The 27609-nt window shown below is 51.8% G+C and overlaps 1 protein-coding gene across 3 annotated transcripts in view; it reads left to right on the top strand.

Moving 5' to 3' along the window:
- Nucleotides 1-27609, top strand: part of PDE4B (phosphodiesterase 4B) — a 116778-nt gene that overhangs the window by 53434 nt on the left and 35735 nt on the right. For all 3 annotated transcript variants that reach the window (XM_065737350.1, XM_065737341.1, XM_065737358.1), the window contains 4 exons: nt 19674-19868; nt 21052-21088; nt 21180-21250; nt 23912-23961. In XM_065737350.1, coding sequence (XP_065593422.1) covers nt 19674-19868; nt 21052-21088; nt 21180-21250; nt 23912-23961 — 353 coding nt within the window. The remainder of the gene's footprint in view (nt 1-19673; nt 19869-21051; nt 21089-21179; nt 21251-23911; nt 23962-27609) is intronic.

Genomic DNA, 27609 nt, shown 5'->3' with positions numbered 1-27609 from the left:
TGGGGAGCTGCTTTGGCAGGGGGTTGGACTCGATGATCTCTGGAGGTCTGTATAGGAACTGTTGGATCACAGCCTGAAGAACCACTGATTGATCACCTGAGGTGAGCACTGAGTCAGCTGCAGGAGCACAGGTGAAGGCAATGCACCTGTGTGAGCAGAAGGGGTGGAGTCTGACTGCACCTCTCCCAGACCCCATTTAAGGGCTGACCACCACTGGGAAGGGATCTCTTGCTGGAGATCCCTCCTTTGTGGAGTTCCAGGTGAGCCTCAACTTTCAGTGACAGGTGAGTCTTTCCTAATTTGCTGGTTGTCTTTATACCATCTGGATAAGCCGTGCAAATATATACTGTTCACCTTCATTATTTTGTGTGGGTACTATTCTTTTGGGGGGTATTCACCCTTCAAAGTCCTTTCCAACCTCTACAATTCTGTGATCTTGGGTGTCCCACTCAGCTGGTAGGAGTACTGGAGCAGCACAGGAGGTGGATTTAGCTTTGTGGTTGCCCTCCATCAGCTCCCTGGCCACTGCTCTATGCCAGCCTTGGACTCTAGCTCCTCCAGGAGAGATCTACAGGTGTTCTGAAGAGCAGACCTCTGGTGCAGGAAGGGTTAAGCACTGGTGCAGTATGAGAGCAGTGTGTCTGGAAGCCCAACAGGTTACTCTTTCCAATTTTGAAAGCAATGAACACAAGGATGAGAAAATTCATAATGAAAAGGTTGAAATAAAACACATATGAAGCTGTTTTATTTATTTTTCATTTCAAAACGTGCTGAATTATTCATGTGAAGCTGGAATTCCATGGAGGGGCTGCTGGGCCACCCAGCCTCACTGCTGCCACTCACTGCAACCCCTGTCTGGGCAATTAGGTGAGCGTTCATCTGCGTGGAGCCATTTGCTGTAGCAGAAATGACATTCACTTCCTTTGTGTCTGATTCCATTAACTAGATATGATTTTCAGCCAGCATCAGACACAACAGTTTTCAGTTGCTCTTCAAACAAAACTAATCTATGGTTCGCTGATCTCAAATCCATTTTGTCCCTTGTTTATGTCCTAACGGAGCGATGGGGAAGACTGATATAATCCAGATGTGCTTCTCGCACGATGGGCTTTGAGAAACGTCAGCTTGTGGCCAAGTTTCCATTCTCCAAATCTCAAGAACAAACACTGCTTATAACAGACAGCTCACCTCTGTGAATGCTGCTTTTGTGTTTGGAAGACTCGTAGGTTTTCATTAATTCACGTCTGAGATGTTGGTGGGGATCCTGACGGAGTGCAGGCTGGGATGCTCGGTGCCTTCGCAATGTGGCGCAGCAATGGGACGTCCAGCTCCTTGTGCTCCAAACAAGGGATGGGTCTCAGGTGTGTATTGCCCTCCCCGTGTCTGGGTGTGGATGATATGATGTGTCCTGCCTTCTGCTGACCCATAACATTGCAGAACAGGTTCCCATATACCCTAAGGACTGGAGGGGTGAAGAAGAGGATTAAGGAGATTAGCAGTAGTGTGATCCCTCTGTTCTCAGCCAGCAACGCTACGCTGCTCTGCTCTGCCTGGTGCTTCACCTCAAGCACTGTGTGTAATTTGGGTGCCAGGATATAAAAGAAGACATCAAGCTACCAGAGGGTGGATTGCCTCGTGTAGGGCTTTGATCACGCTGTCCTGTGTTCACGGGTTCTGTGCTGTTCCCCTCCAGGTTGGCAGGTCAGGATAAACCCAAAGACGACCCCATCCTCAGAGGCCTTGTGTTGGTGTCATTCCAGCTCTTCAGCAGCCTCAGGGAGCCTCCCTGGGAGGGCAGCCCACATGTAAACTGGGTGACTGGGTTTCGCAGATTTCCAGTGGGCAAGCAGGAAGAAAATTCCCTTCCCTGTGATTTACCTCCGTTTGCTCAACTGATCCAGCTCAGACGTTGTCCCAACACTTTCTTATATTGCAGATCACTTTATTGTGGAAAAAGCCCTGTGGTGCGGCTTTTAATCAAAAAGACATGATGGTCGTAGAATAAATCCTTCCCATTCTAAAACATGTATACAAGGAAGAGGAAAATCTATCCCAAGTGAGAGCATCTCCAGAGAATAGTGAACAAAATCCAGGCACTGCGAGCTGCTCTGTGCTTTGCTTTCGTCAGCCTTGCCATTATTTATCTGTCCCTTCACAGAGCCTGGAAGTAGAAGTGAACAGGAACAATGTTTGGGTGCGTTATACTCTGTTTCACGTGTAGTAAAATGGACTTTGAAGTGCCTGGAATCAGCGATAGAGTGATAGAAAACCCCAGGTTTATAGGCTGTGATAATCCTTTAAAACTTCTTTGTAGGAGTACAGACTTCACAGTAGAGTTTAATACCTCATTGTGAATGATGTGTGCGCTTCAGGTTGGATGTTAGAAAGCATTCCTTCTTGGAAAGAGCGGTTGAGTGCTGGAACGGGCGGCCCAAGGAGTTCAGTGGGAAGTAGTGGTGGTAGGTTGGACATGGTGATCCTGGAGGATTGGTTTCCTTTTGGAATCCTTCCTATGATTCTGTGATTACCTCTCCAGATAATTTGTCTGTAAGGTTCAGTGGCGGTGTCGGTCCTTTTGGCCGCGTGGTTGCAGCGAGCACAGCGGCGGTGCTTGGGTGGCTGTTCAGGGCTCTGAAGTCTCCCGAATGAGTAAGTGTTACCAATTGTTCTGTTTTTGTTTGTCACTCTGAGGCTTTCCGTTCATCCTGGTGTATGGCGTGGCTCAGTCAGAGCCTCCTGGATTCTGTTAAATGAGCAAGTAATTATATTTCTCAGTGCGGTTCAATGGATTTATTGTTTTGGCTGATGTGAAGACTTATTACTCCCATAATTGAGCTAAGTGCATTTCCATTGTGTTCCATTGCTAATAAAATAGTTGTGATTTAACATCTTGCTGGCTTAGAACAGCTAGACCTTGTGCCTAATTACAGACTTTTCCTTAAGATTCTGTGCAGCGGAGGTTGAAGGGGTTTGTTTCCAAGGAGACGAATGCACTGCACTTTTGTTGCATAAAATGTTTCCCATCAGAAAATTCCATAGCCAGGCTCCCAGGAGCTGCAAGTGGCACGAGGTTACTGCAGCAGATCCGGAGCAGATCTCCACCCAGCTGCTGTGGGCTGACCATGCTGGTGCCATCCCCACGCTGCTGCTTGGGCACACTGGAAAGCAGCAATGGCAGAGCAGCAGTGCAGTTTGTCAGCCTGCTTCAGTGGCATTTCTTCTTTTCTTGTGTTGCACATGCTTCTGTAATAATAGTGTGATAGAAGCTCCCTTTATGGATGAAATAACACATCTAGTGCTTTATGTGATGGCCCTACACTCGCACACTGCTGTTAGTTTTTGCTGTTTTGCAAGTTGATAAGGAAACTCCTTTGGCATATTTTGGGTAGGCACGTTTTAATCATTTTCACGCGCTGCTACTCTTGATCTACAAAAGTTTGCAGCTGCACACGTGCTGGGAAGCAAAGAGAGCTGCATTCCCCATGGTTCGCCTCTTTCTCTGAAGTCCATTCTGCTCTCTGGCCAAAAGGGAGCAACATCTGAAGGCTGTAGTAACAGACAAACGGATGGGAGTGATGCCACGTGCTGACATTCCACAGTTGAGCTTTGATTTTCCCCTGGAGTGGGAAACATTTGGGAAGAGTGTGCTTCCTGCCTGCACCATTCAGAGGGTGGGGAACGCGAGTGGTGCGAGCAGCAGCAAAGTTCCAGCACCCAACCTCTCTTTGGGAGGAGGAATTTTTCCTAGTGCCCAACCTGAAGTCTGTACAGCTGGTCTGGATTGTTCAAGAAGCGTTTAGATGAGGTGCTAAGGGATTTGATTTAGTAGTTCAGTGGGTAGGGATGGTGATAGGAGGATGGTTGGACTAGATGATTTTGTAGATCCTTTCCAACCTAATGTATCTATGAATCAGCCTTATTGATCTGAAATTAACACACGAGCATTGCATTACATGCAGTACACTTTCAAAACCTTGCTGTCGTGCCACAAAGTGTGGAACAGCCGTGTCTTTCCCGTGCTCAGAGCAAGTCCCTGCAGGTTCTGCATGTGCTTCATGGTGTGTTGTGCTTTGGTATAATGATGGCACATCACTGTGTTTGCAAATTGTGCAAAAGCAGAGCAATAATTCTTAAACAAGCTCAGTGCACCAAAGTCTTCTGGTTTGGGTGAATTAGGGTAGGGATGTGTGTGTTATCCTGCTGCTGGAAGTTAAAATGAGAGCGATTTCAATATGAAAAGCCTGCCATTGTCAATATGAGATCCTTCTTTGTTAAGAAGGTGTATCATTGAAAGGGAACTTTCAGTAGTCTGAGGAGTTGAGTTATTCAACGAAGTCATAACATTGATAACTCAGCGTCTGAAAACCAATTCAGATGGGGTCAGAGAAGCTGAAGATTCGCTACTGTTTGAAGTTCAGAACATTATATTGTATTCAGAGTGACAGTACAAGTGCAGGGGTTGTAACACATGGAACTGGAGTTGTTCAGGGCAGACCTCATGGCTCCAACAGCTCCTGGCAGGAGGTTGGGGCGAGGGGGGGTCGGCCTCTGCTCCCAGGGAACAGCGATGGGATGAGAGGTGACGGCCTCACACTGTGCCAGGCAGGGGCAGGCTGGGGGCTGCGGGACATCTCTGCTCCAGAGAGCGCTCAGCACTGCACTGCTCCCAGGGGTGGGGGTCACCGTCCCTGGGGGTGTCCCAGAGCCGTGGGGATGTGGCACTGAGGGACGTGAGCTGGGGGAGCTGAGAGGGCTTTTCCAGCCTGAATGGTTTTGTGGTTCTGTGATTTCACTGGTGATCCCACACTCTTGCTATGTATTTTTTTGTACTCCGAGGAAACTGTGAGCATGATGGGAGCTCACAGTGTAGAAGGGAGCAGAAAGGAGCAATCTGAATGCTGGAGGAAAGTGCCGTGTTCCCTTGTCTGCTGTCAGGAAATAGCTCCTTAAGTACTGCACTCCCAAATTGGTGTCTACTTGTTTTAACACAGGCTGCTGTAAGGTAAAAATACCCCTCTTGCACTTAAGCAGCTAGGGAAGTTAATGCTCTTGAAAACTACAGCTTAAAGGGTTGCAGACAGAAAGAGACAAAAAGAACGTGTTGAGGGTAAGAAGTCATAATATTATGACCTACGTTAAAGAGGCAATTACGTTCTTCACACCTACCTCTGTGTGGCAGGTGAGGCACGCTGCAGCCAACCAAGCACTGTGCTGGGGCTGCCTGGCCCCGGGCACAGCGGGCTCAGGTCACCAAGCAAGAACCTTGGAGATGTGGCACTGAGGGACATGGTGGGGTGGGCTGGGGGTCTTAGAGAGTCCCTCCAGCCTTCGTGATTCTGGGATGCCCGACTCATTGCTTTGTAACTACTCAAACTCCCCTCCTGATGCCACTGTGTCCGCAGGTGATGTTATTGCAATATGCAGACAATTAAGAGAACTGTTTCCCCACCCCTTTGTTGAATTTCATCTAGAAAACCATCATCGATGTTTCCTTACCAACTGAGGCAATGCAGCAACCCCATCTCTACGCAAGTGGAGCACTGAGAGCCAGTAAATTTCACATTAGGCGTAAAACTCATTTTGAAAAACTTGTGGTGGTTTCATTTTCAATCAGATAAATGATTACTGGTTCTGCTTCAGTCCCTTCGCCTCCTGCCCTGGGAACGTGTGTCCCCTGCAGCGTCTCTTCCGCAGATGGGTTTCAGAAAACTTTAGAGTTTGGAAGTAGCCAAACTGGAACATGAATTTAAAGCCCCCTAAAGGTACAATAAAACAGCAGATCAGAATATGAGCCAGTTGGAAAACTGTCCAACATGTGTACTTCTGCTACACGCATCATGTCTGTGGCCTTAAGGTCCTGGTGTGCTGTTACCAAAGATGTGTGCTGTGAGGAGCTTGTCCTGCCAGGACCTACCTGGGAGCTGCTCAGCACCAGGACCTCCTGCTGGCAGTGCCGTGCTGCTGTTGTCAACTCCTTCTGTTGTTTCCTATTGAAAACTTCTCAGAATGCTTTGCTGTGAAGCTGCAGGAAGGATTGGCTCTCGGTGAGCTCATTTTCCTGCTTACGTGTTCAGGAGGTGTGGCGCCAAGGGACGTGGTTAGTGGGCATGGGGGTACAGTGGTGGTTTTAGGGGTCTTTTCCAATCTTTATGAACCTGTGTTTTAGTTTTGTATTTAACTGTATCTTTCAGCCTTAGCCAGAGGATGCAGGTAGTTAAAGCAGTAGTAAAGTGATGTGCCTGTTGCCTGCCTCTCAGCAAGAAGGACATTAGAGTTGCAAATTGGAATGTCCTCATTGTGAATCTGCGTGGCCAGAAAAAAAGGCAATGAATGGAAGGTCTCTGTGTGGCCGAGCACTTGGCTGGGTGTGCAGGCAATCACATCACTTTCAAATCAATAGATAGCTTTGTACTCCGCAAGTCAGCCCCTGGAAGGTGTGTGTGCTGAGCAGAGCACTGTAAGCATTCGCTGAAGGATCGATGCTGCTCTGCCAAACAGCTCCTCGAGTCCCAGGGGCTGTGCTGGGTGAGAAGCTGGATTTGGAGAGGTACATCCCCTGCACCATCTCAGTGTCCTTCTGTCCATCCATTCATCCATGTGTCCATCTCTACATCTTTCCATCCATCCACCTGTCCATCTGTATGTCTGTCTTTCAGTCCATTCATCCACATATCCTTCTCTATCTGTCCAAACGGTTCTCCTGCTTTCAGATTACAAGCTGGAGTGTTTGCATATTACCCTGATTGTTCCACTGCTAACCATGAAGAGGAAGGCAAAATATTCCTTTCAGCATGTTTAGTATCTTATTTACTTCTCTGGGGTGAAAACCCCAATGTGCTCTTAAGGGTACAGGGTCTTTAATCCAAGAAGAGATGCCATGGGACATGCACACAAATGTGCTTTGTCGGTAAACATTAAAAATGCCAGGGGATTTCTTTTGGGCTCTGCAGTGGTGCTCTCTGGGCATGGAGAACATTCCTGAATCTTTGCAGCAATCTGAAGGTAAAATGTGCAGGAGGACCTGCAGCGCCCTAGGCCGGCACGGTGGTGTTCCAGCAGCACAGTGGATTTATCCACATCACATCGGGGCTGCTCAAGGAGAGGAAGGGCTGGAAGTTTGGCATGAGGTGCCATGAAATTGGGAGCAGGGATGGAAGATGCAGCAGCTCGGTGTGGTGGCATAGAAAAAGAGCACATGGGAACTGCCACCAAATGAGCAGTGAATTCATTTTGCCTTTTTTTTCCCCAAAAGTAGTGGGTGTCGTGCTGCAGGCCAGCGTGGTGGGCTGGAGTCTGGCAGGATCTGAAATCTCACCAGAGGCGTTACTGTGTGTTATTTATAACATAGCTGTTGGGCTCCGGAGCCCCACGGTGCTGACGTGAACCCTGGGAACAGCCCCGGGTCGGCTTCAGCTCATTAAGTGGGCTGCATTTCTCTTATTTAATGGCAAATTAAATGTCAGCTTGCCCCGTGGCTGTGGTGGTTTCATCGAACCTCTGCAGTGCTTTCAACACGTGAGGTGATGGCTGCGTTCACCATGGATGAAGCGTGTTTAGGATCAGCTCGCAGTGCTGCCGTCCCCTGGTGCTGCCCTCGCTGCACACAGCGTGCCCCTGCTGGGCAGACACCTTCCCCTGCTCCCTGGCACTCCCCAGCCCCCCTCCCGTGTCCCCTCTGTGCCCATTGCCCCAGCAGCTCCCAGCTCCACGCCCTGCCAGCTCGATGCTCGGCAGCGGAGCTTCAATGCAAATCCTGTAAAATTCCATTTTACGCAGAGATGCAAAGACCTGCTCTCGCTCAAAGCCTTTGGATGCAGATGCAGCTCAGGCTGCAGACGTACCTGCTCAGATCTTCCTAGCAGCAGATGTGGGGAGCTGGGCTCTGCTCTGAGCACAGACACGGCCCTGAGTGACAGAGCAGAGTACGCAGCTGCCTGCGTGCAGGGCTGGCTGAGCACCGCTGGGAGCCGTCCTCAGGGCTCGGCCTTTGATGTCACTGCTGGCCCAGGCCTTTGTCACAGAGGAGCCATCCCTCCAGCTTGTCACGGTGACAGAGGAGCAGTGTGGGGAGCGGCGGAAACTTGGGAGCAGCAGCAGCTGAGTGAGCGATGAGCGCGACCTGGGGAGGATAAACAGGAACGTGGCGATGTCTCTGGAGTTCAGAGAACACCCACTGCCGCTAGTTTTTTTCCCCCCCCCCCCCCCGTGTCAGTGTCACTGGAAGGGATGATACAAACGAGAGCAGGAAACTGCAGAGAGGGTTCTGCCAGAAATAGGTTTTTTTTTTGTTAATTTTTTTTCCCCTTCGGATAGAGATGAAGAACTCCGGGAGTCTGGAGAGGCTGTACCGCGGCACCCTCGCGCTTTGATTGCCAAGTCGTTTGTATTCGTGTACGAAATGACATCCACCCTGGAATGGGAGTTGACGCGTAAGCAGAAAGAATAAAAACTCCTGGAGGTAGCTGGGTGCTGCTGATAAAACTTCAGCACGAGGGGAGCTGGGGGCAAGCGCGGGATGCGCTGAGCGCGTCCGGGTGACGAGGAGAGGAGGAGCGGCGTGGAAGATGTTGAGCGTGAACGCTGCACGCAGTCGCCGTCATTCGTGGATTTGGTGAGTGTTCTTGTTCTGCTGCGGAGCGGAGGCGTTGGCTGAGCCCACTGAGTCCTTCCTTGGGCTCTCTCGGTGCTGGTGCTCCAGTTTGGTGGTGAGGGGCTGGGGGGGCAGGGCTGTGCCCCCAGGGATGTGCTTCATCCTGCGTTCTGCCCCACCCCCCCCTCAGTGCTCTTTGTTTTTGTAGCTGCAGGTCTGGTTTTGGAGGTGAGGTGCGAAGTTAGTGGGTGGTGTGATCTATGTGTCCCATGGTGCAGGTAATCAGTGCGGTCTCTGTTCACCCCGTGACAGTACAGGGCACATGGACACTTGGACATGCTGGAGATTCAGAGGTGATATTTGCAGTCTTCATTATAAACATACTCTGCTCTTGTATAGGATAAATTCACACTGCTCTTATCATTGCTGATAATGAGTTTGACTACTGTTGCCTGTGCTTCAGGCTCTTTGATGAAGCTATAGCTCATTACTTTTGTGTATTAATAAAAGTGTTGAGGCTCAGAGTCCTGGACAGCACCATAAAACCCAGTAGCTGTTTGCTAACAGTGGGCAAGCAACTGCTCCGTGTTGCAGATAAAACACAGTAGTGCTGGAAGTGTTCTCATTGGGAACGTTCAGCACCTCCTCTCATTTCACATGCTCCAGTTTCTTCTGGGAGGATGCTACAGGTGTTGCTAGAGGAAAACTTGGGCAGCCTTGGGTTGATACCATTTGGGGGCCAGCTCATGCATTTAGGACAAGAGGTGACGGCCTCAGATTGCTCCAGAGGAAGATCAGGTTGGATATTAGGGGAAATCTCTTCTTCCAAGAGCGCTCATTACTGCACAGGTGCCCAGGGGGTGGGGGGGCCACCATCCCTGGTGGTATTCCAGAGCCATGGGGATGTGGCACTGAGAGGGTGGGCTGGGGGTGGATTGAAAACCTTGGAGGGCTTTTTCATAGATCCATAGATACATGAGGTTGGAAAGGACCTACAAGATCATCTAGTCCAACCATCCTCCTATCACCATCCCTACCCACTAAACTACTAATTCAAATCCCTTAGCACCTCATCTAAACCTCATCTTTTCAACCCAAATGACTCTACGGTGCTGTGATCTTGGTGTTGCCCCCTGCTGGTGCTCACAGCAGGACACCAGCTCCCGCTTGGCTGCCCCTTGCCCATAGCTGCTCCTGTCTGTCCATCCCAGTGAGATTGGGGGATTGCTGGGTGAGCTCAGAGCCCTCAGTAACAGCAGAGTTAGCCCTGTGTGCTGATGGGGAGACCTCATATAGGATGCCTGCTTCTGCGGGTCTCTGGATCCCACAGGTGTGGTGTTTAGGTTGTCTTGGTGTATGAATCCCATGGCCTCCTTTGAGAAGGTGAGATCCTCAACTCGGAATTGAGTTCTATGCACAGTGTGTGTTTGGGAGAAGTAGATCAGAAATCTGTAGGCACAATTTAGAAAGAGAAAGTCAAATATTTTTCTTATGCTTTCTAATGGCTGTAGGCAGCATAAAGAACGCTTTGTTAGAACGTGTTGTCAGTGAAGACAATGCCTGGCTGAAGCGTGATCTTTAACAATGAGATAATTGTGATTTAATTGGCTCCGAGCGATGCAAGGAGAGACAAGCGCGTGCCTTTGCTGTTTGAAAGCCTGGGGGAAGGGTTCTGCGGGGCTGCTGGGCATCCTGGAGCTGCCTCCGTTGCTGTAGGCCATGTTCCCCAGGCTCCAAAGGAAATGATCTGTGCAACTTTCTTTTGGTGGCATGCTCCTTTGAGCTGAGCTCCGTATGCGTATATCCACGTGCTTACCCGTACCAAGGCCCTGTTCCCATCACCCCAGCTCCACACTGCAGCATTCAGGGGCCCTGTTTGCACAGGGCTGTCACACCGGGGTGGTGTGGGCTGAGCTTTTGGAATCCTTCTCTTCATTCCCTTCTTATCTCACTTGAAGCGTTCCTTTTTCCATTTCTGTGCCTTGGAGTGAGTGCTCTGGGGGAAGCGGGAGCATTGTGGAGGAGTGTTTGGTAAAGACACGAGCAGGAGCTCTCTGGAATAGGAGTGGCAGTCCTGAGAAGCCCCTGTGGTGCCTTTGGTCATCATGGGCCCTGAGAATGTGGACGTGTTCGCTCCCATCCCACTGTGGCCTTTCTGTTTCCATTTCCTGTTTGTAGTTGGTGTTTTAATTAAGTAAAAGTGCATCTTTAAAAGGCAGGAGGAATCACCTGTGATAAACTGGACAGACTACTGAGATGGCGAAGAGCAGCCCGGTGCAAATGCAGCAGGAGGCGATGCCTTTTACCAGCAGAGGGATAATGAGCATGGCTGTTAATTAGAAACCCGTGCCAGCCAGTGCAGGCTCCAAGCCTGCTCTTCTCCATGGCATTGTTCACCATGGCAGAGAAGGGCCCAGCACTTCCCTTCAGAGGAGTCGTTTGTTATCCCCCCTATTAACTTCTGCAAAAAAGAGGTTTATGCAGGAAATCCTATAAAGCCTGAGGAACAAGGATCTGCATTCTTAAGCCTGCTAAAACACTAGGGTGGAAACAACACCCAGAGCTTCACTGGGGCAGCAAAGCGTGCCCCTGCCATGCCCGTGCTGGTCAACAGCAAACTTGATGCTGTGCTGGATGCTGGAGCTCCCAAATGTCACAAAGGCTCCTCAGCAGAGTGTCAAAAAAGCAGGGGAAAAAAGAAATGCAAATATAGCACGTTTGTGAGAATGATTAAGATCTGTCAGCCTGAAAAGCCTGTCCTCAGGAGGGTGTTTCCCACTCCCCATGCCTACCTATGCTGCCTGCAGGAGCCCTGAAGCCCCATGCTCTCAGCAACTGGGCTCACTGTCACAAGCTCAGTGCAAAAGGCAGCATCTGTGGTTGGTGGGTCTGCAATATCCCTCCACTGAAGGAAAAGCCATCCATCCATCCCCCCCCGAAAAAAAATAAGAGTAAGAATTTCAAAGCTCACCGTGGTTAACGCAGTTGTAATCCGCTGGGAAGGTTCTCGGTTGGAGTGTCATTGCTGTGCTGCATATGGTTTTATTTAACCTTTTTGTTAATGATTTGGAAAACGGAACAAACAGCGAGCTAATTAAATGAAGAGATGCCACTAAAGCGAGGAGTGTTGCCAAGCTGGGAAAGAGAGGGAGAGGCAAGGGATGAACGATGTTGGGATCACATGGCAGGGGGGACGTGGTGGGCTCTGGGATAAGGGCACTCAGGAAATCGATAGTGCTGCGAAGGAGCTTGCAGGGGGAATGCAGACAGAGAGCAGCGTGAGCCCAGCTGGGCTGAGGATGTCTTGGAGATGAAGAGCAGCAGTGTGCAGTGAGGCCGAGGGCTGGAGAGCAGGGCTGGGTGCGTGGCACCTGCTCACTGCTGTGCTGGAGCTGGGGGCACAGGCACAGAGGGGCACCTGGGGCAGAGTGTGCCCACAGGAGGCTGAGGGGTGCTGGTGGTAGGCGGCCAACTGCTTCCCTGTGCTGTTCAGACACAGCTGAGGCTACTTTGCAGGAATGGGCAGCGAATGTGACATGGAAGAAATGTGAATAAGTGACATCACTTGTTGTCTGCACTAGTTTGTTTTTCCAGTGCAGGAGGAGAGGGAGAATTTCAGCTGAGAAGTAAACTTCTGTGGTCCTGATGTTCTTTCCAGTAAGTGCTTTGTGGGATGTGCCTGTGGTCGGGGATGTGCCTGGTACAAGGGGGGAGGATGGGGCTCAGGGGGTCCCTGCAGAGCAACAGCCCTGCGAGGTGACCCCAGAGACCCTCACACTGAGCCCCACTGAGTTGTGACACAGAAGCACAAACACTTCAGCTTCTCCATCAGCCCGTCGCACACCTGACGTGCGTGCTGGCATGCAGTTGGTTTAGTTCAGCTCTAGCTCTCACGTCTGCTGTAAGCAAGTGACCTCTGCCTGTTCCACGAGCTGCTCTGTGCTGCTTCTCTTAAGTGTGTGTGCTACCTGAAGGCTGTGCTCTCCTGGTGGGTCAGGGGATGCTCCAGCACTGGTGTTTCAGATTCACCACGCTCCTGTGGACAGCTTTTGTTTCAATGGTATGACCACATGAATCCTGAAACCCCAAATCTGTTTCGTTTAATAACGAGTCCCTCGTGGCTAATTCTGCATGCAGCACACAGAGCAGTGTGACTATTCTGGGATGGGATCCCAGTGACGGCGGTGAGTCACCGGCCGCGGCAGCAGCGATGATACCACGAGCTATTTATTGCTGCTCTCTGGGTTGCGAGTCCTGCTCAGCTCCGAGTTCAGCTGGAAATTATGTAATTATTCCTCCTGGATGGTTTCTCTGATTGGTTTGTAATTACAAAACGTTCTCAGAACGCTTGTGTGTTTTAAAATGAAGACCTCGGAATGACTTAATGCCAGAATGAAGAGATGAAATCCTACTTGGCTTATGTATTGCTTTCCCTTATCAGTTAATCAGTCAGCCTTCTGGACCTCACTGTACAAACCTCTGCAAAAGAGTGCAGCACGTGATCCCCCAGTTCAGTACGTTTATAAACAAAGATTTGGGGTAGAATCACTGTAGAACTGAGCTGCTGCTTGGTTCCCTGTCTGCCCTGAGCCAGGAGCTGCTCTGCTCGTGCTTCCCCATGGCGAGCAGTGTGTGTGGGGTGGGGGCCAGCAGGAATGGGGATGGGGTGGCTCAGCCCTGCGTGCCAGAGTGCTGCCCTGAGGCTGAGCTCAGGTTTGCTGTGAAGTCAGAAGGTACTGCTCTGCTCTCATCTCTCTTTAGGAGGAGAAAATAAATTCTGTCCCTCTGTTTATAATTCCTTAGAGCTTCACTGTGAACTCAGCACTGTTTTTTAAAAGTTATAGGAAGGGTAAGGGAGCAAGGCCCTGGAAAGCTCTGAATCAGATGTCACTGTTCCATTGCCTTACGTAAGTCTGTGATTTTTGCACTAGTCATACGTCATTTTATTTCAGTCCTCATTCTGTGCTGCATTTTGACATTTCCATCTGGCTTACCTCCCTTCCTTAGCATAGGACATCTAAGGGTGGTTTAACAGCTGGTTCAGGAGGAGATCTGAAGGCAGTGGTGATGTGGGACTGTTGAGGGCACCGTTCGTGGTGGATGTCAGTAAGGCAAGTGGTGTTTCTCTATGTCCTGGCCCTGTACCCAGCTCTGGGAGCATACCTGTCCCTGCCTCTGGGATGGGGAGGAGAAGGAGCTGACCTTTGATGTAGGCAGCACACGGTGTGCGTGCTTGTACCAGCTTGGTGTTAGCAGGCAGTGTGTCTGGATGCCATCCTGACAGCACAATGTGTTGGCAATATTGTCGAGAAGAAGTGTGTCCTGAGGAAGCTGTTTTAATGACCCCCAAGTAGGGGATATCTCTTTGGACACCTTTTAGCAACAGACGTTTTTAAAAGGCTTTGCTTTTTTGGGGTTGGGGATTTTATTTTTGTACAGCTAGGGAAAAGCTAGATCTGGTACTCACAGTCATGGGGTGCTGAAAAGTCACTGATGTGTGCTTGGTTGCTGCCAACTTCAGCTTGATCTTACAAACTGCTCTTGGGTAGATACTCACTCCGGTGCAGGGTGCTTTTCTCCTTTTGTTCGTCATTGGAAGCAGTGTGAGCTCAGCTAAGCTGAGTCGCTTGCTCCTTGAGCAGTCTCATTTGGAAACTGGGCTTGGGCTGCTGATGAGGATCCAGGGATCACATGGGGGTTGGACCTGGCTGGGCTTTGAGGTCCCTTCCAACCCAACCACCCTGTGGCTGCAGTGGGCTGGGCCCCCAGGTACACGTGGAGGAAGAAAGGAGATGCTGTGTCTGCGTGTGGTGGTGAGGATGTGTGGAAGGGCATCCTTGAAAGCCTAGAGAAGGAGTATTAGCTGAACAGAGAGACAGCTGTGAGGGAAGTTGTGAAGTGGGTGTGTGTTGAACGTCCTAGTTTCGCTGCCATCACAAAAGGCTGCCTGCTGCTTTTTCATCTGTAAAGATGGCAAAGTGTTTGGAGTGGGTCTGGGAGAACACTCTGACCCTTTTTGCTTTGCTGCAGTGGCACTACACAGTGCTTTCAGAACTGTGTTGTGGAGATCTGCACCTCCTGCAGGTGTCCCAGCCAGCAGAGCAAGCCCTGCTAATAAGTGTGGCTGATGGCTGATGCCATATTGACATTCATTTCAGATGGAAAGTGTTACGAGGTGGATTCTGACCAAAAAGGGAAAAAAGTGAATCATTTCTCAGGAGGAAACACAGAAAATTGCTGAAGCTGTAACAAAAGCATTACCTTCAGTCAGGTCTGATGTTAGTGCCCCATAAGTAAATCCTTCCCATGGGGAGGAGCTCTGCAGCCAGCCCTCAGCAGGAGCCCTGTGCAGTGTGGGGTGAGGACAGCAGCCCCTGGCCCAGCACTTCTGCCCCGTGGCCGCACATCTCTGAGCCACGTACCAGCCTTCACGTGGCTGCATGGTCTCTTCTGTTCTTAAAAAAGAAGAGGGAAAGCTCTCGTGGGCATGAATGAGGATTTATATAATAGGTTGCAGTGGTTCCATCAAAGCCGTTGTACTCTGTCTCGTGAATATCTATTTAATCAGCGGTGTTATAAAAAAGCTCTTATTTGTGCTAAGTGATTCTCCTTTCTTAGGCTGCAGTGAGGATTTCAGGCTCTTGTGATGAGTGAGGGCAGCTCCTCTGGGCCTGAGTGCTGCTGTTGGGCAGACTTTGTGCTGGGGGGGTTCAAGCACCCGGGGAGGCCTTTGGGTGTTGCTCTGAGAGCCTGGGAAGGGGCACTGCCTGCACATTTCCCGTGTGACAAGCTTAATTAACTGCTTTGTTGAATTACAGTGAAGGCAGGGGGGTCATTCTGGCTTTGCTGGTGGCAATGTGAAGGCAGGCAGCATTGCAATGGTTCCAGTGTGCAGCCGGTCAGCAGCACGGCAAGTTGGCATTGTTGGATGAAGCTGTGGAGGACCGTTCTTGCAGCATCTCAGTATTTCTCACAACAGCAGGCTGACAACCTGAGCGTGCTCTGGAAGGTGTCGAAGCCGTGACAAGCAGGCCGTGTTCCTGCAAATGCCAGCAATAAATCCCCTCTCTGACGTCGGGTGCCACACAAAAATCTCAGCGTGACACACACACTGCTTTCTCCTCTGTATCTGTGCACGCTGAGCAGCCTCCCTTGACCATTTAAAGTAACACAAGATGAAAACCACGGCGTGTTTAGAGGTGGCTCTGCCAGGCACAGAAGGACCTGACACATCCTTTTGTTCCCGGCACCCTGCTATCTCGCTCGCCCTTCACATGACTTGGACCAGGCCCTCCATATCTGCCTGCTATCTGATGTTCCTGGTCAGATGCTCCTGGTGCTGACGCCGGGTTATTCATACCACCGCTGCCATTTGCTCTGGCTGGGCACACCGAGGGGATACCCACAGCTTCCTCCCACCCTCTGCCTGTGATCTTCATCTTTCCCAGACGCTCCCTGGGGCTGGCAGACGGCTGCTCACCCCGTGACTGATTGCTTTCCTGGCCATCATCCAGCTCCGGGTACATAAACACACTCAGAGGACGTCTCGGTGCTGGCAGGTTCCTTTATCGGAGGGAGAAACAAACCCCATTTCTTCTGGAGTTCAGCAAAAGCTTATTCACACTGAAAACTTCACCTGCTGTGTTATTAGATGGCAACTGGAGGTAGCAAGATGATGCTTTTATTACCACCAGTGACACCACCCAAAGGAGTGTGGCTGTGGCACGGCTGCCATGGGTGCAGGTGCTCAATGTGCTGTGTTGGTCCCTCACCTCTGTGGGCTTCATCCCATGGAGCGTGTGTGGAAGAAGGGGTCTGCCCACAGCACTCGTAGGGAGCAGAATGGAGTGGAGCGGGATGGAGTGTAGTGAAGTGGAGCCCCTCGAACGCCAGCAGGGGATTCACCCACATCACTAAGAAGCCTGTTCTGGTGTTTGACCACCCTCATGGTAGGACAGTGTTTCTACCTGTTCTGAATCTCCCCTGGTGCAGTGAGGAGTCACCGTAACCGTCCTGGGGTGGTCACAGTGAGTGGGGCACAGTCCCCCTGGGCTGGGTCTGTGCTCGATGTCACGTTGGTGGCCATGGTCCTCAGCTGAGCACAGCATCTTCTTCTGTTGTTGGAAGAGAACAGGAGTACATGTGACTGGGAGATGTGAAGCAAGTAAAATCTTGTTAAGATGTAACCAACCAGATTAATTATATTTGGGAGGACTGAGTATCCAAAGGATTTAATGATCTGAATACCATCTTAGAACATTTTATTGTCTTTTTGCTGGCAGGAACGCGGGCACCAATTACAGAAATGCATCAAGAAGTCAGGTCAGATAATTATTTCGTGAGCCAAGTGAAAAGGCTGGGTGCATCTCTTCGTGCCAGAGTGCATGGAGAAGAAAGAGGAAAGCCCTTCAGAAGTGGCATTGTCTCTTGTGCAAGGTGCACACACGCACACCTGGTGCATACAGCCATTGTGTGCACACTCACCTGTGTTTCTGAGCTCTGGTAGTGGAAGCGGGAGTGTACCTGCGGTGTGGGACTATGCCTTGTGTTCAGCAGGGGTTAACAGCATGGTGAGCAGCCTGGGATGTGCACTTGGAGGAGTAACAACTGGGTTTTGGACCTCAGGATTTCTTCTCCAGAGAACTTTACTAACCACGTGGTGTTAGCTTGTTACAGGCCAGCATCAAGCAACTCACCTGCACTAAACGTGAAAAGGATTTAGAGGTCTTGGAGGCTCCGTGCTGGAAGAAAGCCCAGGCTCCTTTCTGCCACCCTTGTGTGTTTCCTGGTGGCTGTCACAGCCTGGCAGAGTGGCAGTGATGGGCACGACTTGGGGCAGCGCTGCAGGACGCACTGCTCCATGTGCAGCCTACGGCCTGGGCTGTGAAGCACCAGTGGTTTCAAGTCCTTTCTGTGTGAAGCATCTTGTTAGAGAAACCAGCAAGCTGCTGCTGTGATAATGGGAAACAGGTGCAGCAATGTAGGTAGAGGCGAGGAGCAGTCATACTCGTGCAGAGCTGGAGACATCAGAAACTGCATCTTTCTCATTGGCTTTTGGTGGCTCTATGAGGAATGGGGTGGTATGGATCACGAGAGGGACACTGTGAGAAAGTCTCACCTGTGTGTGCTCAGTGAGGAGTGGGCAGTGCTGGGGCTGTGCACTCTGCAGAGGAATGGGGGCCGGAGGGGCCGAGCCTCTGGATGGACTTTCCCCTTGTCACAGCACATTTCGGTGCAGAGGAGTCGGCATCTTTGCTGTCAGACCACAGGATGCAGGCAGCCAGGGTTGCTGTTAGTACAGCGTTTGTTTTCCAGATGGATGCACGAAGCCTGGCGGTGCTGAGCGTGATTCCTCCTGGCACGCTGTTGCCCGTTCCCTCCGTTCATCTGCAGAGCAGTGAAATCCTTTGCAGGTGCCCCTGGGGCACGCAGGGAGCGAGCTGCAGCTAACTCCTGCCACCTGCTGCCCTGCTCTGCCCTGCATCCCCTCCTGCTCTGCTCCTTAAGGACTGCAGCGGGGGGGGAGGAGAGGGGAGTCCCACTGGAGGAGTCTGGAATACCTGCGTCATCAGAGTTAATTTTCTCAGGAGTGATGGATTAATTACCAGCCGACAGTTGTTTGTGGGTACTGCAGTTACAGAGCTGAGTTTCTTCTTGTGGCTGAAAATAAAACGTGCTTAAGCTGTCGTTGGTAGGAGAGCAGATAATGAGGAGGAAAAGAATGTAATTGAGCCATTGCTGGGTTGTAGCACTGAGCAGCTGGGGGCACAGGGCAGCAAGGTGGGCACACTGGTGCCCTGCCTTTGGATTTCCTAGGAAGGAAACAATATCTTTGCACTGGAAATTAGCGTTTTTAATTGCATTACTTAAATGTATGTGCTCCTGTAGTTCTGGCGGAACCGTGTGCAGGACTGTTTGTTGTGGGAGCACATGTGGCTGTGGGGACTGAACAAGTGCAGGGGACCCAATCTTTGCCTTTTCCTCCTTATTAAGTCGATTCAGGAGCTGTCAGAAACACCTTCCCTTGAGCACAGAGGTATAAGTGCACAAGCCAAGTTACAAACAGCCTCACACAGCGTATGATATCAATATCTGATCACTTGCTCCTTAAGTCATCAGTTGGTGATGCAAAAGGTGTTCGGTGTGGCTGAGCCGCAGTATTTGCGTTTCAGTCGGGCTCCTGCTCCCGGTGCTGGGCTGCTCTGCCATCCCCTGCCGAAATGATGCAGCTCACACGTTCACATCCCCGGTTTGCCTCTGCCCCAGGGGGAGGAGGGCTCAGCTCCAGCCACGGGATGGAGCCACGAGCTTTGGAGGGCAGGGAAGTGCCGGCTGTGTGCAGCTGTCATTGCGTGGCCAGGAGCTGGCTGCACATCTGAGCAGAGAACAGCACGTCTGTCTGTTGCTGCTTTATGAGGGGTGTCACCTGCCGGAGTGCCTAGGGTGACCTCAGCCACAGGCAGCAGCCAAGCTAAGAAACCATAAGGAAGTGGGTGTATAATGGAAACGGTGACAGACAGCCTGGGTTCTCTTTTCCAAACCTCAGTTTCACAGCACAGCTGTTTGGCATTCGCTCGGCTGACTTCTCGGGATGGCTGAGATGTGAATTGTGGTTGGGTGCCCGGTCCTCAAAAACCCTGTGGGATTCCAAAACCTTTCTCCAAAAGCAGAGGACAGCGCAGCGCTGCTGGTGTGCTCATGTGCATGGCTGCGTGGCACAGTGTCTCCCATCCCTGTGGCGTTTGCAAGGATGTGGGTGAGGTTTGATACATCCACACTGTGCAGCCAATGCACTGTGCCTGGGAGAGCCGTGCCGGGGGAGTTCAGGATGGATACTGGGAGATATCTGCTCCAAAGAGCACTCAGCACTGGACAGCTGCCCAGGGAGGTGGGGGAGTCGCCATCCCTGGGAGTGTTGCTGAGCCGTGGGGATGTGGCACTGAGCGATGTGGGCAGTGGGCACGGAGGGGTGGGCTGGGATGGGCTTGGGGATCCTGGAGGGTTTTTGCAGCCTGAATGATGCTGTGCACTGAAAGCTGGCTGTCAGCAGATGTGTGTGACACAGACTGTGCTTTGTTTGCAGCTTTGATGTGGAAAATGGCCCGTCCCCCGGCCGCAGCCCGCTGGACCCGCAGGCCAGCTCCTCCTCAGGGCTGGTGCTGCACACCACCTTCCCCGGGCACAGCCAGCGCCGGGAGTCCTTCCTCTACCGCTCAGACAGCGACTACGACTTGTCGCCAAAGACCATGTCCAGGAACTCGTCTCTCCCAAGCGAACAGTAAGCACAAACTCAACTCACATCATACTTGGCAGTAACAGAGTCTCAGGGCTCTGCGTGTCTTCCCGTGATCCCTGGGGAGCAGGTGCCGGTGGGCACTACTTGCATTTCACAGCCCAACCAGACAGGTCTGCCCAGCCATGACTTCCTCGTCCCCATCCCATCCTGCAGACGCTGGCTTTTCTCCGTAATGTGGTGGAAGAGCTTTCAAAGCCAGGGTGTGAAATACAAAAGCACCCTGGCATTTCACCTTGCCCAGTGGCACTGGGAGCTGGGGTGTGAAGCAGCAGGCAGAGCTGGGCCGTGCTCAGTGTGATGCTGCAGTGCTGCGTGCCCGTGGTGCCCTCCATGCTTGCTTTTCCCTGTGTGCTCTCAGCACCTGGTTAACATCCCCTCTGTTTTCAAGTAGGCAGCACGCTGTTAGCAATAGAAACACGGCCGTGCCCCTGTTCACAGCATTGCTCTTCTCTGTCCTGTGTTCCACTGTGGGTCATTCCCTAGAACAGAGTGAAAAACCCAGCAGAGAGATTGGTTTGAGAGGGTCCCTACCCCTCAGAGCAAAAAACCTCTGTGAGTGCCCTGGATTCGCAGCCCTTTATTTTAAAAAGGCCCATTTTGACCGTAATGCTATTAAAAAGGAGTAGCTGCTGGGAAAGCCCTACCAGCTTTTTCCACTAAGCAGCAACAGCCTGAATCTCAGCAGGAGGCGTGGTGAATTCCCACAGCAGGAGCAGAGCTTCCCTCCTGCCCCAGCACCCTGAGCCCAGCACAGGGCTGGCTCTGAGCACACCGTGTTTTGTGCGAGCTCTGCACAGTGTTGCCAGGAGATCTGTCCCGGTGTTGGTGACGCCATCCTTCCCTCAGAACTTCTGCTCAAATCTTCCACGCTGTAAATGTCCAACGTTTGAATAACATGAAGCACGGTGACACAAAAGCCAGGAAATTCAGAGCTGACCTTTAGCCTGGCCGTGATGGGTTTTTCCACCACGGTACGAGTGCTCTACCCTGGCTCTGAGTTTCCTGGCTGTCACAGCACTGTGCCGTGGCCTGCCCCTAGCCATGGCCATGCAGGGACTCCATCCACATGGTGACGGACATGGGTGCACCGCGCAGTAAAAACACACAGTGATGTCCTTCCTCCCAACCACAGTGACTTACAGCTGTGTTCTCCGCTCCCCTCTAGGCACGGAGATGATCTGATCGTCACGCCTTTCGCGCAGGTGAGTTGAGAGCTCGCTGCCTCACGCACGGGGCCGGCTTGGGAAGGTTTGCCTTTGTGAAGCACTCACAAATCCCTTCCGTTCGCCCCAGGTGCTGGCCAGCTTACGGAGCGTGAGGAACAACTTCACGCTGCTCACCAATTTGCACGGGACGGCCAACAAGTAAGTGGGGAGCCTGGGGGAGCAGGAGGTGGGATGCTGTCCCCTCTTGGGCCGCATGGGGGCACCAAAGCGCAGCCGCCCGCCTGAGTGCACTGCGGGGGCCGTGGGGTGGGAGATGTTCCCCTTCCACGGCGTCGTGGCCGTGCAGCTCCCCCTGTGGAGAGCCACAGAGCACCCGGGGACACCCCTGTGCTCCCCACTCACCCGATGTCCTGTTGGGCACAGAGCTTTCCTCCCTTCCTCCCGTTGCAAGATGTGATGGGAAATGAATCGCCGCGTTCCGAGATGGAAGTTAACAGAAAAACAGATGGCTGAAAGAATGGATCCTTCCCTTGTTATTTTTTTCCACTAAGCTTTCTTTTTTTTTTGGAATCACTCGAGCATTTGGGCAATTCCTAATGAGGAATCTGAATTCGGGGCCGGAAGGAAGCGAGGGCGTAACCTGTCGGACGCAGAGGCATCTCGCAGCGTCCTCCTGAAAACGTTCCCAGATCTGTGTGAGGCACGAAGCCATTTGCCCAGCCAAAGTCAAAGTCATCAAATGTTGAAACCATTACACACCCGACGTCCAAGTCCGTGGCCGAATGTGCTTCCAGGCGCTGCCGAGCTTCCCATGTGGTATCCAAGCAGCCCTGCCGGGTTACGCTGTGCTGCCAGCTCATGATTTTATCATATGTCTCATGATGTGCAGTGTTCTTCTTAAAATGCTGCTCTGGGAATCATGGGAACCTCTGCTCTCCTTTAACCCTTCCTCTCACCCCTCTCCTTTCTCCTTCTTCTGCCCCTGCTGTCCCAGGAAAGGAGAAAGAGGATGCTGCCCCGCTTATTGACAGAAATGCTGGAATATATGAATCTGAAGATCTGGAAAAGCCCAATAAAAAAAAAAAAAATCAGGGTTTTTTCAGATAATTTCCTGAGTGGAAAAGAGGAGAGCATGATTAATGGCTTCTGAGAGGCCGAGTTTGGCAGATGTGCAGCAGGACGTGGTCGCAAGGACCCAGCACCAGTTCCCTGTGCTACCCATCGGCCGTGGCGTCCCAGGGGGGACAGCAGTGTCAGAGCACAGATCTCCAGCAGTGCACTGCCCACTCCCTCACAGCTGTAGAAACTGGGATGGGCACGGCCGGGACGTCAGGGAGCATGCAGGGAGCGGTGCTGTTCCCTTTCCAGGCTCTGCAGTGGGGAATACCCTTCTTGAACATGAGCTCACCCCTCCCCATCCCCCGAGGGCACGTCTGCGCACCGCGGCGGCTGGAGATACCTGAAGCACATCTCCTGTGATACTGGGTGTCCGGAACGAGGAGTTTCTGTTTTCCAAAGATTCCAAGATTTCGTTTTTCAAAGGCTCAGTGCAGGCAGGTCGGGGCAGATTTTCAGAGGAGTCAGCACCCAGCATGCACACACCGTGCTGAGCCCTTCGAAGAATCCGAGGCCTGTGGTTCCCTTTGGAAAAGTGGAACTTCTGGAAAGTGCCCAAAAAGCGAAGGGAGCCCCACTCAGCTCCGTGCTGCTTGAGTCTGAGCTTCTGGAGCAGGGCCCGTGCCCCTCTGCACATCCCACCGGGTTGGCCTTCCCCGAGTGCTGCTGGAGACCCCCCTGCAGCCGCAGTGGCAGCAGGATGGAGCCGCTCTCTGGCTTTGAGTGCAGCTTCAAAGGAGAGGCAGCCAAAACATGGATGTTACAGTTCGGTGGCTGACTCAGAAGGTTGGGGCTGGGAGGGAGGCTGGGGGGGAATCCGCCTTCGGTTGGAACCTCTCCGAGAACCCTTTGGGAAGCAAGAACCTGAATTTCGTTTCCGGTCAGCCTGGGGTACTGTCCTGAATCCCAAATGAACTATTTTGATTTTGATCTCCTTTTAACTTTTTTTTTTTTTTTTTTACAAAATAAGTCCTTTTTCTTCTTCTTTTTTCTTTTTCTTTCCCTTTCTTTCTTGTTCGTGTAAACAGTGGTTTCAACTTGAAAAATTCAGTTTTATTTGGCAGACGTCACAATGGAATCTTCTGACATTTGGAGAAATATTGCACCATTTTTTCCGGCCCAACCTGCTTGCTTAACGTCAGCCAACTTTGCAGATAGCTCTCAGCCCTCCTGGAATCCACCATTCCCTGACGGAGCTGCTGCTCCTGCTCAAGAAATGCCATTCTGTTTCGTCTCAGAGCTCACGCTGGTGGCTGCAGCATCTTGTTATGTCCTGTGGGTACGGGTCAGGCTGCTGTCGGTGGGATGTAAAGCCTTACATCTCCATTGCAGCCCTGTACCTGCACGCTGGTGTAACAGGCATTGCTTCAGGGGCCAGGCCAGACTCGGTTGGTGAAAACTGAGCAGGAGAAGGCCTTGATGTGTGGCCCCAGTGAGCCCTGCAACCACAACGTAAAGCCGTTGATGTCCTCTGGGCGTAGCTGGACCTCAAAGTTGCACATTAAGTGTGGGATGAGGCCACATCTTTTCTGCTGTGTGTTCTTTTTGCTTAGCCAAGGGACACAATGCGATTGGATTTTTCTAACAGGTGTATTGTGTTGTTTGTGAATTGCTGATCGTTTGGAAGTGCCTCGGGCTTCTTTGTGAACTGGACAACAGCCTTTTAGCTATGAGAATTAGCAGTGGCAGCGCTTGAAGTGTAAAAATAGCACCCATTGATGGAGTATTCTTTATCCCTTTTAGGAGATCTCCTGCAACGAGTCAGCCACCTGTCTCCAGAGTGAACCTGCAAGGTATGTGTGGGTTCTTGGTACAAAGGGGAGGGTTTATTGCATATGGGTTTACTCGTGGCTGCTCCTGTGCTCCCCCAGCCCGGTGCAGTGCTGGGAGTCCACAGCTCGTTCTGGGTTACTCTTGCAAAAGCAGTGCAGGAGCACCACCAGGCTCAGGTTGCTGCTGTTTAAATGGTTTGGGGTTTGTGTTTACCCTCGTGTGTTAGCATAAAGTAGAACATGATTTTGGTTTGATAGTCGTGGCCACAGTGACTGCAATTCCTCCAAGTCCCCGTGCAGCACAGGCCCGGGCAAGCAGCAGCCTACAGCCTCCAACAGGCTCAGGCACAGCTGTAGTTTTTATCCTGTTTATTTCAGTTTGCTTCCATGTGATCTATGTAAAAACTGCCATCTCAGAAACCTCTCTCGGGTGAAACTCCCTCGGCTTTTGTCAGGCTGCCCTAGAATGGCGTATTTTTCCTTTCAACGTTTGTTTGCAGTCTTTTGAAATACCACATTTAAGCAACCGAATGGGAGCAGAAGTCAGTCGATGCAGCTGGTCACACCTCCTTCCTCCTGCTCCCCCCACGCTCACCTCATCCTCGTCCCCATGCCCCATAGCACAGCCTGGGCTCGGCTCCACCATGGGGGTGAATGGCACCGAGGAGAGCTCTGCACCACGGGCCGAGCAGCACGCTGCCCACGGCTGTGTATGCTGTGTTTTCGCCTCGGGGACCCTCTCTGGATGAGCACTGTCCCTCCTGGCACTGATGGGGATGTTCCCCCCATGGGGGAGGAGGTGTGGTTGGAGAAGTGCTGGTGCCTTGGGTGTGATCTCGGCCTCTCCATCAGTTCCACGCTAGGAGGGCCGAGTAAAGCCTGATCATTGCAGCGTGTGCAGCCTGAGTAACTGGTAATCATTCCCTTTCACTGTGTGTGTTATTTACACTGTGGGGACACGCACGGTGTGAGAGATTACCAGCTTAGCTTTCTCAGAACTTGGTGGTGGAGTGTGGAGATCGTGGCTGCAGAGATGGCATGACCCACAGGTCCTCCTGCACAGCACCCGGGGGGCAGCAGCAGGGCCAGGCTGGCACCCACTGCTCCTTCCAGCACTGCTCTTAGTGAGCCTTTGCTTTCCTGGCCCGTGTGAAAGGATTCGTGGAACATTTCATAAGCTTTGCATAGATCTGTTTATATAGCTTACAGAATCTGATAACGGGGAGATAATTCCCTTCCAGGAACTTTTAGATGAATTTTTCTTAATGCTTGCTGTGGAAACAACAGCTTTCCACTTCTTAACACTTTGTGGACATTGAGGAAACGATGCTACTGCAGTGCACTTCCAGCACAAGAGGTGGGATGCCGGGTACCCCACAGGTAACCCTGCCTGGAGCCTGCAGCCACTCCAGCTCTGTTTCTGGCTGAGGAGCTGGTGCTCGCAGCTGCACAGCGGACTTGTGTTGCTCTGGAGAGCTCAGAAGGAAAAAGCAGCTGACGGGAAGCCTGCTCACAGCATCTTGAACTGAGCCCTTGCACTCCTGACTCACAGCTTTAGTGTTCCGGTGCTGTGCGGATAGGTGAGTGAGCGAGGCAGTTTGCAGGCAGCGATGATAAGAAACACGTTTGAGGTTGATAGGAAATGGTGTTATTTCCTGCACAAGGAAGCACGGCCGCGTGCCGGGGGCTGCGGTCTCCTCCCACCGCAGGTTTTCTTCTGGGGACCGCCTGCCTTCACCCCTTACAGACACTGCTGTGTGTTTCAGCCCAGCAGAGAACGAGGATCCCATCTGCTTCCCAAGGAAAACACCATTTCAGTGCAGAAATAGCAAAGGAGTTCAGGGTTTTTCTTCCAGTGTGTTGATCCGGAACTTAGGAGCGGAAGGAGAGATGCTGCCCTCATCCCCCGTCCTGCTGTGTCTGAAGGCACGCCGTGTTTTCTCCAGTTTTGGAGAAGGAAGTGGCAGCATTTGGACTGGGGCCGTGCTGCATTGTGCCCTTCTGCATAGAGGGACGTGTCTTCAAGTGACACACGTTGGTGCTGTCTGGATGGGTCTGCCGGCGAAGCTTGGTGTTTGATTTTAGCTCTCCCACGTGACACGTTGATCCACAGATGTACCACCACGAGTGGTTGGCGTCGCTGTGAGCACCCCATGTGTGCCTCCTCTTGTCTGTCCTTAGCAGAGTGATTTATAACCTGCTATGAGAAGTTCAGGACTCGGGGTTTAAAGCAAACCAGCGTACATTCATTCAGTTACCCTGGGGGGAGGCAAACTGTGCTCAGCTTTGTAATGCATGCCAGCTGTTCAGTCCGGCAGAACCTTAGGGGTTTGTCAGCCCTCTGCAGTGCAGAGGAACCAGATCCAGCACCCGTGTGCTCCCCAGGAGTTGCTTCACACGGGACCCGGGTCCGTGGCGAAACCGATGGTCTGCGCTGCGTGATGAAATTCTTCCTTTCATTTTCTTGAAACAGTGAATGATTCTGGTCAGGCTCTTTGTGGGACAGGGCGGTTCCCAAGCCCACACTGATGTCACTGGAGGTTTCAGAGCTTTCTTAACCTTATAACGAAGCCTTAAATGGAAGAGGGATATGCATTGGACATCCTGTGTTTTGTCCTTGGTATCAGCTTAAGTAAACCTGGCAGATTTTTCCTGTTATTTTGTTATAACTGCAGATCACAGGAACAAACAGAATTGCCCTGTGTGAATTACCTAAGGAAGCCTCAGCGTTGGAAATACGAAGTGGCAGCAAAAAGTTCATCAGTCCTTAATGAGCTGCCGTGCCTCACAGCCAGGCAGGATGGTGGGACTGCTCTGCTGTAAAGGTGCAGGTTCAGGACAGGCACTGCCCCATCTCCTTTCCCACTGTTACAGAAATGAGCGATAGAAAAGCAGTGCTGTGCAAATCTCTGCCACGTTTCCTTCCCGTGTGCTTCTCTTTTTTCTTTTAACGTGACTTCTGCCACAGTCACTTTGTATGCAGTCAGTGCTCCCCGGGTCTCGGCCCACCCACCTGCGCTGCTCTTCTCAGTTCACCACCCTGGGCACTCGTGAGGGGTCTTCACCCCCTGCCCCATCTGTTCAGCTGATAAAGCCCGTGCCCAGCAGCAGGTCTGACAGCTCCTGCTTAGTTGTGTTCCTTCCTCAGTGCTTGTATTCATCACTGAGCCTCGTTCCCTCCCAGCTAAGCCATGCATCCTTCATTCAGCCTCCAGGATTGCAGCTGGGACCCAACCCGTGAGCACCAGGCATCTCTGCGTGCCAGTTCCCAATGGCTGTCTGCACCAGTGTGCTGCCAGCAGCACTGCAGAGCTCCTGCTGCTGTGGGGGCTCCTGGGAGCAGGCAGCCACGTGCCCCTTGGGTGCCTCCAGTGCTGGATAATTACAGCACGTCCTCTCCATTAATGATACACCTAGCAGTGTAACGTCACTTTGTGAACCTAGGCTTCAGGGGGGTGGCACTTGGGGACGTGTCACACACAGGCTTCTCAGGGCTCGTGGGATTCAAGCTTCGTTCCTCTGTTGGGGGTGGGAGGGAGAGATGGGTGTTCTTGCTTTGTGCCTTAGCCTCTGCTTTCCTGCCCGTCCGCACGTTTGTCTGTGCTGCTCGCATGCCTTTACACGAACCCAAAACTCGCACTCTTTCATTTTTCACGTGGGTGTAAGATG

The sequence above is a fragment of the Cyrtonyx montezumae genome, unplaced genomic scaffold (genome assembly GCF_038088225.1).
Source record: "Cyrtonyx montezumae isolate F1298 unplaced genomic scaffold, pur_monq_1.0 scaffold_1, whole genome shotgun sequence".
In the NCBI taxonomy this organism is placed as follows: domain Eukaryota; kingdom Metazoa; phylum Chordata; class Aves; order Galliformes; family Odontophoridae; genus Cyrtonyx; species Cyrtonyx montezumae.
The sequence above is the reverse complement of the archived record's forward strand: the minus strand, read 5'-3'. Positions and strand labels throughout refer to the sequence as shown.